General features: G+C 39.2%; 1 protein-coding gene across 2 annotated transcripts; it reads right to left on the reverse strand.

Moving 5' to 3' along the window:
- Positions 1–1,672: 1,672 nt before the first annotated feature.
- Positions 1,673–16,938, reverse strand: LOC129450926 (E3 ubiquitin-protein ligase TRIM21-like). Of its 2 annotated transcripts, none has more exons than XM_073859894.1 (7): positions 16,861–16,938; positions 7,783–8,270; positions 6,799–6,894; positions 5,186–5,419; positions 4,483–4,624; positions 2,996–3,022; positions 1,673–2,906 (listed from the first exon to the last, which is right to left on the reverse strand). In XM_073859894.1, the coding sequence occupies exons 2-7, from the start codon at positions 8,170–8,172 to the stop codon at positions 2,374–2,376; spliced, it is 1,422 nt and encodes a 473-aa protein (XP_073715995.1). In that variant the 5' UTR covers positions 8,173–8,270; positions 16,861–16,938; the 3' UTR covers positions 1,673–2,373. The 2 variants fall into 2 exon arrangements, with proteins under 2 accessions (XP_073715995.1, XP_073715994.1); XM_073859893.1 differs by having other exon boundaries at positions 7,783–8,276; positions 16,861–16,919.
- Between the last annotated feature and the right edge of the window lie 98 nt (positions 16,939–17,036).

Below are 17,036 nucleotides of genomic sequence, written 5' to 3' on the forward strand. Positions count from 1 at the left end.
CTAAATAGCAGAAAATGTCTCTGTTCCATACTAAAGATTATTCATTGTGGATGTGAAAATTTTTCCTGTTTTTAACATATCAAGCACACATATAGAGGATGTAAACTGATATCTCGTGTGGTTCTGTGTGATTTGGACAACATCAAGTTACGTCCTGTTACGCCCCTGTCTTTCAGTCCGCAGACAGACTCATCTAGTTTTTTTTCAGCTGCGGCGGCAGGATGTGCCAAAGGTGTTTAAATGTACAGATTTTATTTTAAATGTACAAAATATAAAGTAACATGTATTTTATCATTTTCATGCTGTCATTCCTATATTTTCTTTTATGTGTACCTTATTGCTTATATATGTTCTAAAATGTATGTTCTAAAAAAATGTTTTATTACAGCTTCGTTTGCATCTTTTTCCATACAAACCTGAAAGAAAAACGAAGAAATGTAAATTAGGTGTGTTTTCATCAAGTTGTGAATGACAGTGGCATTGGTAATCAACAGTAAATAAAACAGTCCCCTCATCCCTAAGTAAGTGGGTTTTAAATGGGTTCTTGTTAAACCTGAAATGGGTGTGTTTTGGGCATAATGTGCAATAAACCAATGAGAGTCTCATCTTCCATCCCCTTTAAAAGCCAGTTGTGCTCACGCCATGCCAATTCATTACTTAAATAGGTTCTCATTTCGCCATATCCACACAGAGTCATTATATACAATAAATTCGTAGGGTAGCATTTAAAAAAACATTTAAAAGTAAATGCACTATTTGCATTTGTTTAAAGCAAAACATTCAATTACTTACCAGGCTACAGGTGAAGCAGCTCCTTACATCTTATAAATGGTCCTCATTTACGTCCAAGAGACTCAATCATAATCGTTTACATTTGAATCCTTTAATTTTTCATATTTAAAAAGTTTGTGCGCTGTCCATTTGTGTTATAAGCAGACGCACATTGTCTTCCCGTATAGGCTTATATTACTAACAAACTAAATAAATAACAAAAAACATATTGCGCTATTGACTTCAGACATTAGAGCAGGTTTTATTGATCAATGGCGTAGTCTATATTAGTTGCCTCAAAATAGCAACGCAACGTTTTCAGACCAGAACACCCATGAGCACAAAATTGGGCATAGATGCATTTTAAACAATGTGGCGTTAAACATGAAAATGATAATTGCGGCGGGTTGAAACTAGCAAGGGACACTTGCATTACACTGCATTGAGCCGATCGTATGATAGAGCCCATAATCTTTCTGTTCTTAAAGGGACACATACAATCAAAATGATCAGGAAATACCACAATATTTTTTTTCTAATTAAAACATTTGTTAATTTCTTAAGTGTATGTATAGATTGGAGTCAGAAACAAGGTCCGTGCTTGCCTTAAAGAGACAGTAACCTCAATTAACCTACTTAAGTGTGTCAAATCACTTCTGTAGCTCTAAATAAAATAATTAGATTTAATAAAGTGTTATTCATTTGATTCGATTTCGTGTTTAATGCTCATGATATGTCATTACCATATACAGAACTCTTATTATTCATCTATGCCTACATAAATACAGGTTTACATTCTACAGCACCTTTAAAATTAAGTTGACCAATCCTCTTCTCTTCAACAAATTTCTAGAGACAGCATAAATAATACAAATACATTTCAGACCCACATCAGGTTAGTTTTTCTTTATTTGTATCTGTAGGTATATAAGGTCATACATCTTGACACATATTTGGCAAACAACACAAACAGTGCTTAATTAGCATAATAAATAGAAGAGTGCTCTTAATTCCAATCACCACTAAAACAATTGAATTAACTAAAAATCAAATATAAACCTCAACCCCATTCATTAATAAAAGAAACAAATATATAAAGACAGATTATAGATTAACTGAGCAACAGGTGCAGGAACAAAGTTGTATTTATATTGCATTGTTCTGAAGTGTGGTACTATAAACCTTCACCAGATGGATGCTAAAATTCACCACACAGAAAGAGCTCAGATTCATCGTACACTACAAAATGATCTGTAACTTGTGTTAAACTGTGATTTTCAAATAAAAACTCTGGAGAAAAAGATAATATTAATTCACTAAAAGCATATGAACAAAGTATATCAATAATAGAAATGTTTTAGGGGTATTCCTTCAAGTATAAGAACTAAGAAATGCACCTACACTAGAATACATTCTAAAGCTATTACTACAAATATTACATACAGTGTTTCTTTGTTAAAAGTTTTTTAGTTGAAAGGCAAATGTTATTTTAAATCTAATGTAAATATATCAAATGGACAATACCCCGTTCACCATAATATAATGATATTTAAATTGTCATATATTCTGTATATATATATATAGTGAGATGTTTAATGTATGTTATATTGTTGGATTAAGAGTAGAAATTATCATTGGATCTGAATGATCTTTATTGAGAGGAGGATTAAAATATGGACGTATTGTTCCATTGAATCTACACTGAGTGAATGTGTAAATGTGTGACAGATCGTCCATATTATAGAAGGAGATGAGAGCGCTCTCATAGTCGACAAACACTCCTATCTTCTTAGGTTTGTTGGAGAGATGCAGCTGAACGGGACGATCTTCATTAGCTATGTATATGTTTGGATCACAGAACACAATGACCCAATAACCATCACTGGGTTTGTAGGAGACCGCTCCTGTCCTGTTTGCATTTTCTCTCACTACACCCAGTTTCCAGCCCGATTGTTGTCCCACCTCCACTAACCAGAATGCTTTTCCAGACTTGATCTGATACCTTCCCAGGACTCCATCTACCAGATTGGGGCCACTTGGGATGTCATGAGCGTTTCCTCTGACTCTTACTGCTTTGCCATCTTGAGACACTTCCAGAGCTGGATGTGCAGTTTCTTTATCCAGAATCACATCCACTGAAGAAAAGAATCTCTGTTAAGAAACTTTTGAGAGCTTCATAAATCAACATAAAGATTCAGGAATGTATTTGTTTTTATGTTCTTACCTAAACACCTCTGAATTCTTTTAATTTCTGCAACAAAACATTTAAAGAGTTTATTCTCTACACAGTAATGATAAATATGATGCATTTATCAGATTACACCAATATACTTTAATATTCTGATTTATACAACAGTTCTTTCTGGTTCTCGAATCTGATTGGCTAAGAGGCGTGCAATATTGTACTGATAACGGCACAGTAACCGCTTCACCTTTCGTATCATTCCGCCACATAGTGAATGGAGGTCCTATAAACAGGCTCCTCTCTGAATGGAAAAACTGCAGACACACACAACCGCGCTGTTTTGAATCACTCTCCGTGTGTCTCATTAGTTCACTAGCTCATAAATCAGTCTGTGAATTCCCAATCGGAAGTTATTATTCCGTCAAAGATCAGCGCTCTTGGATGTTACGTTAAAGTTAATGGGAGTAATGTCTTGTCACATCGTGTGGACGATTAACACTTGGAAAGAGGAATATAAACACTCATTTTTTTCTGGAGCTATATCTCTTATCAGAACGCGAAAACACCGTGGAACTGCAGGTAAGCACCGCAGCTTTTAAATGTGGACATTGATCATTTATTTAATCGCGACGTGACTATTAAAACATGTTATGAGATATCGCCACTGATATATTTATAAGCAGCATGCAAAAACATCTCTCTGACACTTATTAAAAACAGTTTTATATAGTACTGACAAGAACGAAGTCTAATAATAACCGAGTGCTCGTATCGCATTAAGATGAAATGGTAAACCAATAGTAACATTATAGAAGTATAGTTTAATTAACTTTTACCTAGCGCCAAAACAATAACAACACAAAAGACACTAAATATGAATAAAAAAAACAAGTAATAGTTTCATCATGACACCAAACACTGCTGATTTGATCTAATTTTTGACCATCAGGCCAACATGAGAGCCAGGGAATCCCTGTCAGAGATGTAGCCCAGAGAGGGCGGTGGTCAGCGGGGCGAGTGAACACTGACGTCCGCTCATGCTTTGGTTCTCATACGTACCGAATCTCACTAAGCAAACGTTCAAACACGCGCTATCTTTACTAATCGACTGTAGATTTAAATATAATACATATATATTCTCGACTGAACTAATCTTAAAACTACACTTTGTGACCAAGAAATTGTAATATTTAAAAACGGCTTTTCCGTCCATTGAGTTAATATGAGATTCAAAGCAGCCGAAAGTGTTACCTGTCATTCTGTCCGCCCTCAAATCCGTGGCGGAAGAAGTAGTTCTCAAACAAAGAGGCTTTTAAAATAACTCCGTTGTTGTTTTCTAGTTTTCGTTTTTCAAACGTGTGCCGTCGAACTGTTGTATAAAAGCAATATCGCTTAAATATACCACGACATGTAGTATGATGACTGTATTTACATACTATGGTACTTAAATGTTACTGCAAGTTACTTTGAAAAATGCCATGACCCCACTCAATACATCACTACTGTCAATCATCATCATCTCTCACCAAAAGAGCAAAGATTCTCCAGCTGAGTGTTAATAGAAGTCAAAACAGATGTGGTTATATTTCTCATGGAGCCAAAGTTTAGTTTAGTGTCAATAGAAACACTCGAATAATCTCTGAGTTCAGTAGGCACAGATGGATACGACTGAAAGAAAAACAAAAACATTACAACATAACATGTATGTTATATATGTATATTATGTATGTTTATGTATGGAGTATACCCTAACTTCTTTATTAGATGACATGAGGAATACCCACGTCTAAATTCTAAATATAAATAATACATTTCATAATGATCCTTATGCTGGAAGTCAAGCAGCCAAGGTCAAGTCAAAACACTGGCCCATTTTGGAGTGAACTAATTATGCAAGACTAGTCTTAAATGTTATAACACAGAGCGTTCAACCTAAGTTGGCACGCTTTAAAAATTGGGAGCACACATTAAGAGTATACCCACTTCTCCAGGTGACATGAAAACCTGATTGTTTGGAGCAAAAGGAAACCAACAGCACATTTTGTCTCAGATGTAACTCTCTGTATATGAATCTCATAATCAAGCTGTAGTATGAATCACTGTCCTGATATTCAGTATAACAGCACTCTCTCTTGTGTGAAAATACTTTAATATACAATATATAAGTTTATATTATAATATATTTCATATACATAATATTTTTAATCTACAATAATATTAATGTCTGACCTTGAGAAAGAGGATGTCGTCTTCTTCGTTCCGTGTTTGATTCAGATGATTGATGGTTTCTTTATGCTGTGCGTTGTTTCTTAGTATCTGCCGTGTCTTCTCTTCCTTCTCTGTCTCCAGACTTCTGTGTCCATTCTCTAGAGGAGCAAGCAGCTCCTTCTCAGCTCTCCTCACAGCATCAATCACTGCAGCAAACACCTTCTGTATCTCTGTTTCCTCTCTGTTTATATCAGCCTGTGAAGAGTAGAGGAACAACTGATCACTCTCTGTGACTTTATATACATTCAGAAAGTCACATTGGAAATCTGTTTCTTAAAGCACAACTAGTTGTATTCCCCCAGCAGCTTTAATTGACATTGTCAGCTTGTAATCATGTAAAATGACACAGGAAAAAGTATTGAACACGCTAAAACCTCATTCACTTTGGTCCCAGAACATTTCCGTTAAATTTGTCAGAGAGGTTTCTGTGTGAACACAAACACGTCCAGTAAATGTTCTGTGTGAACAAGAGGCAGAAACAATGTTGTAAGGGGTGTGCCTTCGCAACAAGAAGTTATGGTTCTGCTTTTTGACACAGGGACACGCAGATCAACATTCATGATGAGAAACGTCAGCAAACTGTACTGAAGCAGAAATCAGGGAGCTCGTCACTATCAGAGATCATTCACCAGCATGACAGAACAGCACATCACGATTAGGGAAAATCATTGGCAGTGTGAATAAACCAAAAAATCAAACAATCCTGGACAAATCCCGGACCCATTTCCGTGTATTTTCCGTAATCTCTGTTTGAAAAGGGCTTAACTGAAATGTATTTAATACTTTGTACAAAAGCCTGCATGCATTTCGCAGGTGTGATGCTAACCCTTTCATTTTTCCACACAAACACTCTTCAAATATTTTATTTTAGTTTTGGACAAAGGTGTCTGCTAAATGACACAATGTAGTTCTTTCCATAGATTTTAAAATGGATTTAAGTCAGGTGATTGACTGGGACATTCTAGCAGCCCTATTTCCTGTCTCTTCAACCAACTTAGAGTTTATCTGGCTGTGTGTTTGGGTTAGGATTTACCCATCATGAGATGTTTCTTACCTTGGTAATGAAACTTCATTTTATAGACAGAACCAGCTGTTAATATTTGCACTGACACTCACCAGCAGGATTGCTTTTTCATTACTGACTGTCTTGGCTTCCCATGCCTTTCACACCTTCAGGGGTCCAATACTTTTTCCCTGTTTCATATTACATGATAACACAGAACCTAATTTATGGACACCTAATGGTTGGATTTTTACTTATTTTACCCACTGTACAAAAATGTACAAATATTAAAATTTTAAAGTCAATTCCAAATTTGATAAATAAGCAGTGCAGTGCAGACTAAATATGAGTTGCCGGCTTAAAATACAATCATCTAAACGAAAGGGTTCACCATTTGGAAGGTAAAACAGTTTCACTTTAGAAAGTAGGCGAAGATAAAAAAGCAAGATTTTATAACAGTACTGAACTGTTTGTCAAATTTAAGTTATGGTCAAACAGACTGTATACATACTTGAAGAACTTAACATACCTAACATAAACTGTGATGAATGTAAACATATGGGTTACTTACTACATTGTTTCTGACTGTATTCTCAAGGTCTTTAATTTTGATTTCTCCCATTTCAATCACACCTTCCAACTCCACAATAGTCCTTTGCTGTTCGGCCTATAGAACACGCACACACGCACGCACGCACACGCGTTATTTGTGTGAGAAACAGTAACATATTTTATATATGTAAAGGTACTTCACCTCATTGCACAAACATGAGAGGAATTGTGAGTAGCAATCTATTCCTAAACTACTGTTGCCTAGTACATGGTTTAATGTATATGATTCAAATACAGTTTTTCTTGATTGCTTTGACCTGGTTAAAGAAACTAAGATCCACTCAGTTTTCGTCATCACTATCTCAGCAGAGCAGAAGACACGTCTTGCAAATGCGTTAATCCTTTCTTATTGGATTGACACATTTTTCCCACACTTTTGCAAAACAGTTAACACGGATGTCATTCAAACAGTCCAAACTCCATTGTTTTAGCCATGGCAAAGAACTTATATTGACAAGAAGTGAAAGTCAATAGAACGTTCCATTGCAACTCGGGAGTCAATTAGAAGTAATATCAATATCAACTACATTGTACATTAAAAGATCAAATTCAAACTGAATGATGATAACACAGAATAACATACAATCAGACCAGTGATCATTAATCCCTTTTTACACTGAGCATTTTGTATTTTGTTGTCCACTGTGTAATGATTGACTGAAAGAGCTCATATACTTGTGTGCAAGTTGTGTTTTTGGAAAGTAAATTTTGCTTTTGTTGCATATTTTAAATGTTTTTGCACCATTCGAGTCTTTTGCAAACAAAATGTGTCATTTCGACCATGAGTGCCACTGTTAAGATCTGTGTGTTAACTCTTTTGAAAATGTGGAGTTGGATTTGAAGACTGCATCAAAGCAATCAAGAAATCTGTAAATGTCTCCTGAAAATTAAATCCAGGGCCCATATATTACCCACTGTATTATTTCCTATGAAAGTTTAATACCTCTCTCATCTTTCTCTCCCTCTCCACAGGTATGACGTCTACTCCAGGTGTCACACATAAAGCACAGATGCAGCGTTTGTCTCGGGTAGAGTAGAGATCCAGGGGTCTGCCGTGAGAACTGCATGCTCTCTCATCCAATCTCTTCTCTGGTTTTACAAGTTTATGACCCCTTAGCCTCTCCACAGAGTAATGCGGCTTCAGATGATGTTCGCAGTAATGGAGTAAACAGGTCAAGCAGGACTTCACAGCATTTTCTTCACAGATGTTGCAAAGGATCTCATCACTTTCACTCAGGTTATCCACCTGTGCCCGCTGAAGAGCCTCATCCCACTCCCGATCATCCCGGTTGTCTACCAGTTGATCCTCAAAAGAGATGTGTCTCCTGCTCATGGTGACTGAATCTTCAGACAGGTTTTGACAGATGGAGCGGTGAAGTTGCTGGGAGATATCTGTGGCTGTTGCCGTTTTGATTGTGTCAGGAGTTAAACCTAGGGCTTATAATAATAACAACAACAACATTATCATGTAATTATCATCTTAATAAAAAATGTATGTGGTGTGCAGAAGCAAAGATTTTCTGTGTGGTGGTTAGTGTGTTTTTATGGCTTGCTTTGCAAAAACTTAGGATTTATTTAGTCAGATATTACATTTACACTACGATATACAATCCTTTATTCTCAGCGCAATATGAACAATAAGGTAATAAAAACAAATATTAATTTAAAGGGATCATGAACTAGTAAATAAATGTTTTTTCTGGACTTTCCCTTTAGACTAAGGGTGTTTTCACATATAGTTCATTTTAAAAGAACCAAACCCAATTGACCAAAGTGAACCAGAAAAGGAACTAGCCGAATGTGACACCAGTCCTTTTGGTGTTCACAATATAGTGGACTCAAAAGAGGACCCAGTTCTTTTTTGGTCATCTTCAGAACTGAAGTTATATCAGACCATTTCTTGTTCACATTAAACTTCAGGAGAACTCAGACCCCAGCTTTCTGTGCAGCAGTTGATTTTGATACAATGTCAAAACGAAACTCAAAGCAGACCGGGACCTCATTAATTTCACATATAAAAAAGAAATCGAACCACGAAAGAACCCAAAAGCAAACCGTACTCAGACCACCTACAGACCTGTACTGAGTTCGGGTTACTTTTGGGTCCTTTTAAGGGGGTCTGAGATCACTTGGTTTGTTCACATATACTCCATGCACTTTTCTGAGATCGTTTGGAGGGTTCATACGAACTTGGTGTGTAAACACCATAAAACAGCTTTTACACCACATTGACCAAATGTACTGAAAAACAAACTTCAAGATCACAATTTTGTTCTAATGTTTTATGATGTTTTATGATCTGTGTGGCCAGGCCCGATGCCACGAGGAGGCAAAAGGGGGCTTTGTCCTCTCACATCTAATTTGTGCCCCCTTTTTAAAGCGTTTAAAACGAGGCTTTACAAAAACATATAACTAATTAGAAATCTACTGTGTGATTACAAGACTAACTGAAAAAAAATAAAGACAATTTTTTAAGGTTTCATTATCTTCTATTTCTTTTAAACGTAACAGCGCTATGCGTCTCCGCCTGGCAATGAAGTATAGATGATTAATTATACTAAAAGATGATTGGAAAGGAAGAGATAAGCATGGATTTCTGTTGGCAGCATAACAATTTTTATTGGCTGCCTGTCGTGCTGGGTTCATCTCATGTAACGCAGCTCAGGCCATGTTTGCATTTATGTTTTAACTGACACGGGCAGCAATCAATGTAGTGATTTTCACACGGGGCAACAATTGGGTAGTATGCCATACACAGGATAATAGAAGTGAATTGCACCTCTAGTGCGTGTGTCAGATGACCCCTCCCTCATTTAACTCGGGGCACTTTAACAGTATAAGAATTATCTAAATAGATCATTTAACAAATAAGAAAATATGTAAATTGGAGGAAAGTTTTCATCTAATTTATCTGAAGGATTTTGTGAGATTCTGGCCAGCTTGTAGAACTTTTAATTGTATTATCAACACAAGGAAGACCCCATGGTAATACAATGGAATTTATTGACAAAAGATAAACAAGAATAACCAAAAACACTAGTAAATGATACTAACATACTAAAGAAAAGAAAAAGATGGAAAATAACATGCAAAGAATAGAGAGTAGAAGTGACTTAGTTGAATTTATGGCAGAATCTTCCCTTTCAGTCGGTCACTATGACGTCACATCGTGATGACGAATTGAGAACTCGCATAGAGAGACCAATCAGGTTCGTTTTGTTTGTAAGGAGCCAATAAATGTTGGCATGCAGTATTTGCATCTGCTGGCTCCACCCCGCCAGGTGTGTATAAATGCCAGCAGGTGAGCATCATTCGTTAGCTTTTCGCTTCGGACCCATCAGCACTGCTGTGTGTGTTAGAAGCAGCTTTTTGTAGGAACCTGTGCATGGATAGTTGGCATGATAGTGCTTGCAGTGACTTCCCTGCTTGTGTTCATTTATATTTTCTGGAGAGTGTGGTTACTATCTCCTGCGTGCTTCATTATCCATCTGCACAAAAAGAGTAGTTTCCTCACTAAAATAGCTACACATTATTAATCTGTATCTTTTTAAGACTACATTTCTCTATGTTTCACAGGTGGATTCACATCTTTCTAAATATGCTGTTCCGCCCGTGTGCTGCTGGATGCAGCAAATTTATGTGCCCCTCGGATGGTCACACTCACTGCCTCACGTGTCTGGGCATCTCACTTGCTGAGGCAGCACTTGTGGATGGTACATGTTCCTTCTTTGGGAAGATGACCATGGCAGATCTGAGGACTACTAAAGGGTACATGGCTGTCCCGATGGCGGAGCTGTCGGTTGCGATGCAGCTGTGTCCAGCCACCCCTGCCTTCTGGAGGGATAAGCCGTCCCTGCCCTCATGGGCTTGTAAGTACTCATCCGCACTGCTGGCCAGTGCTTATCGAGCCTGTGGGGAGGCAGCTTCAGCATTACATGCCATGTTGCTGCTACAGGTCCATCAGTCAAAAGCACTGAAGGATCTGCACAAGGGTGGTCACGACCAGACAGCCCTTAAGGAACTGCGTATGGCTACCGACCTGGAGCTGTGAACGACCAAGGTCACAGCGCAGGCTGTCGGAACGTGCCATGTCCACCTTGGTGGTCCAGGAGTGCCACCTCTGGCTGTGCCTGGCTGATATGAGCGAGGCGAACAAGACACGGTTCTTAAGCGCCCCTTATATTCTAGGCCGGCCTCTTTGGCGAGGGAGTCAAAAGCTTTGCCCAGCAGTTTTCGGCCGCCCAGAAGCAGACTGAGGCAATAAAACACATCCTCGCTGTTGATCTGCTGCTACCACCACTCTGTTGACGACAGTGTCTTAATTCCTTCCTGCCAAGGCAGTCTGCTGTCCAGCCTGACGCAAAGCATGGTGGAAAACACAAGAGTAAGCAGCCCTGAGACTGGCCACCTGGGGGTAGCGAGGACTGCTCTTTGAGAGACTGTGACTGCACCGCTCCCTTGCCCGCCGGAGGGCTGGGTGGAGAATCTTTTATTCCAGTTCATTTCTTTTCAGCCGGCTTTTCAGCCGGTAACCACAACCTCACCAAAAGAGCAGTTTCCTACTCCTTCTCCAGGTCTTCAGAGGATGGAGAACACAGTGGGCGGCTCAGAACCAGCCCACCTGCGTTCTCCTCTTTTGCCAGTGGACATGCACAGGCATCTGGGGAGTCTAACTCAACATCTTTTCGTACCGGCTGTTCGGTAGCAGAGCCGGGCCAACGTTCCCATATGATCACCTACCCCAGCTCGTGTGCTTACGCAATGCACTATGTAGGGCACATCTGCTTAGCCCAGATGGCCCACTGTGGGTACAACACCTTCAGTCCCGCTTGCACAATATCTGGGGGCCTGGATAGAGCTTCCCAGCCTGTCGCAATAGCTTTATGAGACTTGGCTACGTGATTCAGTTTGCCTGGCATTCCAAAAAGTTGGCAGGCGTCCTCTTCACTTCTGTGAGGGATGTAGATGCCCACATTTTGCGTTCAGAGAGCGCTGTCCTCCTGGCGAAGGATGTGATTGAGCAGTTTCCTCCAGCTGAGATGAGGTTGGGATTTTACAACCCTTACTTCATAGTACCCAAAAAAACCCACAACCAATCCTTGATCTGCACTCTTTGAATCATGCGCTTCAGAAGCTGCCATTCAAAACGCTTCAAAAGCATATCAGTACAAAGTCCCACCGTGTCTTCACAAAAGTCGCAGAGGGTGCCCTCATTCCCTTCAGGGAACACCGCGTTCATATCCTTGCTTACCTCGATGACTGGCTCATAGTAGCACAGTCTTGGGAGCAGCTTTGGGAACACAGGGACATGGTGCTCAGGCATCTCGTCCTTTTGGGTCTTTAGGTCAACTGGGACAAGAGCAAACTCCCCGTGCAGAGGATCTTGGTATGATATTGGATTCGGTCGAACATACGGCACGCCTCACAGAGGAGCGTGTAGAGTCAATGCTCAAATTCTTGAATTCGTTAGAACACAAGACGGCATTCCCACTGAAACTATTTCAGAGGCTCCTGAGGCATATGGCAGCAGCTGTAACACTGTTCGGACTGCTCCACATGAGAGCGCTTCAGCACCGGCGTCACGGCCGAATTCCAAGATGGGCATGGTGCAGCGGTATGCACCGGGTGCAAATCACACCGGTGTGCCGTTGTACCTTTCTCTTGTGGTCAGAACATTCCTTGCTCTGGGCAGACATGCTCTTGAAACAGGTCTCCAGACATACTGTTGTTTTCACAGATCCCTCGACCACGGGGGGGGGGGGGGGGGGGGCACGTACAATGGGTGTGCAGTTTCAGGGGTCTGGACGGGACCTCAACTGCACTGGCATGTCAACTGCCTCAAGTTCTGGACAGTATATCTTGCTCTTGTCCACCTCAAAGGCGAGTTGCAGGGCAAAAAGGTTCTAGTCCATACAGACAATACTGCGACCGTTGCTTAGATCAACCATCAGGGTGGTGTTTGCTCCCGTTGCATGTCACAATGTGCCACCATCTTCTCTTGTGGAGTTAGAAGCACCTGAGGTCCCTTCATGCCATTCACATCCTGGGCACACTCAATCGTGTGGCTGATGAGCTATCACAAGCAGTGACCCCCGGAAAGTGGCAACTTCACCCCCACACAGTTCGGATCCTCTGGATACAGTTCAGAGCAGCACAGGTGGACCTGTTAACATCTCCAGAGGTCTCTCATTGCGAGATATGCTTATGCTCTGAAGTGGAACCTGTTTGTTGAGTGGTGTTCCTCCCAGAGAGACAACCTCTGTGAGTGTCCGATCAGTGTAGTGCTTTTTATTTTACAAGACTGGTTGGAGAGGAGGCTGTCCCCCTCCACCATTAAGGTCTATGCTGCTGCTATCTCCACCCACCATGACCCCATAGCAGGGAAGTTGGTCGGACAGCACGACCTGATCATCAGGTTCCTTAGGGGAGCGGAGAGGCTAAATCCATCCCGTCCCCCCTCTATACCCTCTTGGGATCTGTCCATGGTGCATAATTGTCTCCAGGGCACCCCCTTTTGAGCTTCTGCAGTCAGTGCGCGTCAAGTTTCTTTCAATGAAAACTTTGACCCTGGTTGCATTGGCCTCAATCAGTTAGGTAGGGGACCTGCAAGCATTCTCTGTCGACAATTCGGGCCTACAGTTTGGACCTGGGGACTCCAGTGTTACACTGAGACCCAATCCCGGCTACGTGCCCAAGGTTCCCACCACTCCCTTTAGAGATTAGGTGGTGATCCTGCAAGTACTGCCCCCGGAGGAGCCAGACCCAGCCGTAGCTTTGCTTTGTCCCGTCAGCGCTTTGCGACTCTACTTGGACTGAACGGGAAGCTTTAGGACCTCAGACCAGCTCTTTGTCTGTTACAGAGGACAGCAGAAAGGCAAAGTTGTCTCCAAACTGAGAATGTCACACTGGATAGTGGACACCATTGCCTGGCGTATCAATTGCTAGGCCTCCTGTGCCTGCTCAGGTTACGGGTGCATGCCACTTGCCGCATTGCGTCTTCTTGGGCGTTGGCGCACGGCACCTCGCTGACAGACATTTGTAGGGCTGCGGGTCGGGCGACATCTAACATGTTCACAAGATTCTACAGTGTTCCTGTCGATCTGGTTTCCTTTCGTGTTCTCACCTCCAGCAGGTAGAAACACAGAGAGCCCCGGTCTCGTGTGTCGGCTTGCAGTGCCAGTATGGCGCTATATTGATACCATAAATCCCCTTTTTTGGTAGACTTTGGTACTTCCTCCAACGCCCGTGTCAGCTTTGCATCAGATGAATTCTTGAAATCCCATGTGTGCATTATCCGTAGTTAAAACTAGTCCTACGTTTTTTCCTCAGCAGACTAGCTCTAAGTGTAGTCTCACAGAGACCTCAATATGCAGAAAGCCCTTTATGGTTATTCCATATTGGATATGCCATCTAAGAAACTTTTATGGGGTGTGGCTTCCACACTGTTCTTTGCTACCGCCAGCGGGAACACTTCCCAGTGTTGCCTAGTGGTTACTGAGTGGGTTGGAACATTTCAGGGGCTGTGGCCTTCCAAGGTTGTATTTGAAGGCAAATTCACAGCCTTGGCTATCCCAAGATTCAATGCGCACCCATGACGTCTGAGAAAAATGGTGATGTCTTCAGTATTTACAATACAGTATGTGGATTAACAGATTAATCCAGGACTGCAATACACTACAGTATGTGATTTGAATGTTTTTGATCTGAAAACCAAGTTTGTATGTGATTTAAATATTTTTGATTAGAAAACTAAGGTTTTTGGGGTTACACTCTCAAGAACACTAACCTTTTTTTGGAGCTGCTTGGTTCCTTGAACATATGAAAGCATATTGGTAGTAATTTTCAATTTAGAATGTAATATGCAATATGGCAATGCATTTTTGTATTTAATTTTCCATGCTATATGTGCAATGTTTGGTGCAAAATTGTTGTTAACTACAATCCTTTTTGTAAATCCAGTTTTAATGCTTTGCAAGTTGCCAAATTAAATTGGAAATGTGTTATCTGAACTGATTAGATGTGTTTCATTTGGTCAAGCAAAACTGTAGCAAAATGATCATTTAAATGTAAATTTCCTTATGTCCATTTTTGTGCTTCACAACTAGATTTTTAAATAAATGTGATGATGCAATATGAGTTTAGGAGTTTACATTCTAATGTTTCTTAGAGACATAAGATTGTAGCTGTAGTATCACGACACACTTTTGATGAGTGGGTAAACAATGAGTCAAACTACAGATGATTTGACAAATCTCATTACCAGTCAATAACCAACATAACCTTATCACATTATCACTCAGCTTTTTTTGCTATAACAAATGTATTTTACAATCGTTCCACAGTGATTGTAAAATAAGGAGGCCATCTGAAGTAAACACTGAATATCATTATGGTGACTTTAAACAAAACAAGGAGTCAATGTCTAAACATTACGGGACAGTTTCCTGGACAGGGTTTAGATTAATCCAGGAGTAGGTCTTTGTTATATTACTATCAACTTGATCGTTTCGTGTGGTCATGAGCCGCAGGGTTTAATTTGGATTTGTCTGTGCATGTTCTTTTTCTCTATCAGAGTTTGTTACCATCAACTTTTATGACCGACAGTCTGAAACGGTTAGACTTTACATTTGTGTTATGTATTAGCACGGGTGCCAGATTAACACAGATAACTGTGAGGTATCTGAAAGTGTTGTCTAATTTTGATCAGTGTTCTTTTTCCAATATATGAATATATGCCTAAAACTATTTATAGCATGACATATGTATTTATATCTGTATGTCATATGTCACTCACTATATATGTGACATTAACTTTTAAGTTGTCATAGAGAGGGGAATATATTATAGTATTTCATTTTATATATATATTTTAAAATGTTTTAATGTTGTGTTTAAATGTAGTGTGTTATGGAAATGTGTTTTGGCAATGTTTTTGGAAACCCATGTTTAATAAATAACTTTTATAAACTCTAGTGATGGTCATTAATTATTAATTAATCATTAGCTAATGGTTTGCAAATATATCATTATGTTGTGACTTTACTTGTTGAGGCACATCATTATTAACTCATTATTTAGTAATTGTATTAATTACAACACTACTAATGCTGTAATTAATAATGTATTAATGCTATATTAGTTTACCTGTATTATAAGGCTTTGGCTCATTGTGGTAATTTACAAATTAACTTACACTATTAGTTAATAAAATAAGTGATGGTGGAATTAATCCACAATTACACATTTAATTAATAACAATTCATATATGAACTAATATATTAATCAGACATACTCTTCATTAGTTGCTAATGAGGCACTCATTAATGAATAGCTAATGAATAGCTTAGATAATCATTAATAATAAATTAATTCAGTATTATCTGTGCATTAATTAAGCATGAATTAATGCTTAGTAGTGCACCCTTATTGTAAAGTGTTACCACTTGGTTCAACTTAAAAAAATCTAATTTGGATAAATTCAACCTTCATTCATTTTACGGCAACCAGGTAACTTTTTAATTTGAATCAACAAATCAACAATATTAGTGTGCATCTCGACACAAAACAATGGCACTGATGTATAAAAAAGTGTTAGTGTATAATGTTTTTAAATTAAAGTATTTCAAACATGCATTTAAGTCAAGGACTAGGATAAACCCTGTCTGGGAAACTACCACAATATGTTCCTGTAATTTAATGAAAATATTAGCAATGTTTAAGCAACGTTCTTAAAACAAACTCTTTGTTAGCTGGGTGATCTTTCAAAACACCATCTTAAAATCAGTTTAAAAATTCTTTAGAGCAAATCAATGCATAGACCTATAGGAATTTGAATTGTGCTGAGTTATGCACATTTTGAGGATATTTTAATGTCATGTAAACAAAGCATTCAGAATGCCACTAAAGTGTTCAATCAATTTATTAAAGAGATTAACTGCAGTGCACAGGAAATCCAGACATATGTACCATATGTGTGTACTTAAGTAAAAGTGTTGCATTAATAATGATAAGTCATATTTACCTTTTTAAGGTGTGTATTCTCCTCCTCAGGCTTTGCAGTATCTGCTCTGGCTCTCTAAATGATTTGTTTAAGTTGTCATGTCTTTGCAGTACTTTTTTAACTTTCAATTTCAAAGAAAAAAGCCACACCTTTATTATTTGAATATATTTGTAAATGGTTTCTTTGCATTTTTATTG

This window comes from Misgurnus anguillicaudatus, chromosome 21 (genome assembly GCF_027580225.2).
Source record: "Misgurnus anguillicaudatus chromosome 21, ASM2758022v2, whole genome shotgun sequence".
In the NCBI taxonomy this organism is placed as follows: Eukaryota; Metazoa; Chordata; class Actinopteri; order Cypriniformes; family Cobitidae; genus Misgurnus; species Misgurnus anguillicaudatus.

Excerpts from the sequence above, each read along its gene's own strand:
- LOC129450926 (XM_073859894.1), bottom strand. The coding sequence starts at position 8,172 with ATGAGCAGGAGACACATCTCTTTTGAGGATCAACTGGTAGACAACCGG. Across the intron at positions 5,420-6,798 it reads ATACAGTCAGAAACAATGTA|GCTGATATAAACAGAGAGGA; the intron begins GTAAGTAACCCA and ends TACTCTTCACAG. Across the intron at positions 4,625-5,185 it reads ACGACATCCTCTTTCTCAAG|TCGTATCCATCTGTGCCTAC; the intron begins GTCAGACATTAA and ends TTTTTCTTTCAG.